The sequence below is a fragment of the Fonticula alba genome (genome assembly GCF_000388065.1).
Source record: "Fonticula alba strain ATCC 38817 unplaced genomic scaffold supercont2.2, whole genome shotgun sequence".
NCBI lineage: Eukaryota > Rotosphaerida > Fonticulaceae > Fonticula > Fonticula alba.
In genome coordinates, this window is record NW_009242972.1 from 2,417,624 (window position 1) to 2,418,791 (window position 1,168).

The 1,168-nt window shown below is 62.9% G+C and overlaps 2 protein-coding genes across 2 annotated transcripts in view; one reads left to right on the forward strand and one right to left on the reverse strand.

Annotated features, from left to right (window-relative positions):
- H696_01516 (hypothetical protein) overlaps positions 1-131 on the forward strand; it is a gene marked incomplete at both ends in the record, with an annotated part of 3,752 nt that extends 3,621 nt beyond the window's left edge. The window contains one exon of the mRNA XM_009495413.1: positions 65-131. Coding sequence (XP_009493688.1) covers positions 65-131 — 67 coding nt within the window. The remainder of the gene's footprint in view (positions 1-64) is intronic.
- Positions 132-492: 361 nt separating this feature from the next.
- Positions 493-1,168, reverse strand: part of H696_01517 (hypothetical protein) — a gene marked incomplete at its 3' end in the record, with an annotated part of 3,685 nt that continues 3,009 nt past the window's right edge. The window contains exons 5-7 of the mRNA XM_009495414.1: positions 1,084-1,155; positions 846-949; positions 493-724 (exon numbers count right to left, since the gene is read on the reverse strand). Of these exons, the coding sequence (XP_009493689.1) occupies positions 493-724; positions 846-949; positions 1,084-1,155 (408 nt within the window). The remainder of the gene's footprint in view (positions 725-845; positions 950-1,083; positions 1,156-1,168) is intronic.

Here is a 1,168-nt window from a genome sequence, read left to right on the forward strand (position 1 = left end):
CCCCCCCCCCCTGCTCGCCCCTCCTCCTTTTGCTGCGTCCCTTGACTCACCTCCATGTGCTTAGGGAGAAGCTCGAGATTGAGGAAGCCGCACAGTCCTCCCAGAGGAAGAAGCGCTTCTTCTGCTGCTGAAGGCCCTTTGCTCGCAGCCCTGTGCCTCCTTCTCTCCCCTCCCTCCCCCCCTCCCTCTTCTCCTCTTAAACTCCCCTCCTTCTCTGCCACTCACCCAATATAGCACCAGTGAGCATGTTTGTGCGTGAGAAATGAAAGACACCGGCGAGCCGGCGAACGGACGGACGGGCAGGCGAGTACTCAGCATTTGTCGCTGTGCGTGTGAGTGTGCATTTGCGCCAGCATGTGCTCGGGTATACGCCCGTGCAGGCGCGCAAGCACATGCACCTGCACGTCCAGGGCCGCTCCAACGAGGAGGCCTCGCGTGGTGAGGGAGGGGGAAATAAAGGACAAGCATGGCCTCTGGCTCGCACATGGGCACTCACTCCGGGGGAGGTGTCCCTGGGGGCGTCCCGGGAGGCGTCCCTGGCGGGGTGCCGGCCGATTTGACGGCTTCGGGCTCGTCGACCACCACTGCCGCTGCTGCTTCCACCGCCGCCGCCGTCGCCACCACCGGCACAGGGGCGGCAACTTGCGGCCGCTGCTTGGGCTCGAAGCGCACCGTGAAAACGCTCTCCCGGGGCCGGGTCCAGACGCGCGCCGCAATTAGCAGCCTTTACAACCGAGGGGGGAGGGGGGAAACACGCCGTGAGGGATTGTGGCGAGTCAGCCTGGGATCATGTGGGAAAAAAACAGGAGAGCGAGAGCAAGGCCAGAAGCCAAAGGCTGACATACCAGTCGATGTTGATAATGTGTAGTCTGGCACCGGAGGACCCGGTCTCAGCCAGGCGCTTGTGCTCCAGCGCCTCATGCACCAGAGGGCTCACGAAGGGAGGGCGCTGGATTGGGCGCAATGTCAGAGGAGAAAAAAACACCGGTGCCGGGAGGATCTTCCCCAAGGGAGGGAGAGGAGAAAAAACAACAAACGGCAGGAGAGAGGGCCTCGAGCAGAGGCGAGCAGGTTCCATCGTACCCCCGGCACCAAGACGTGCGTGGTGTCATAGTCGAAGGTCCGCGTACAAACGGCCCCGAAAAACTCGGCCAGCTGCCAGAAGTCG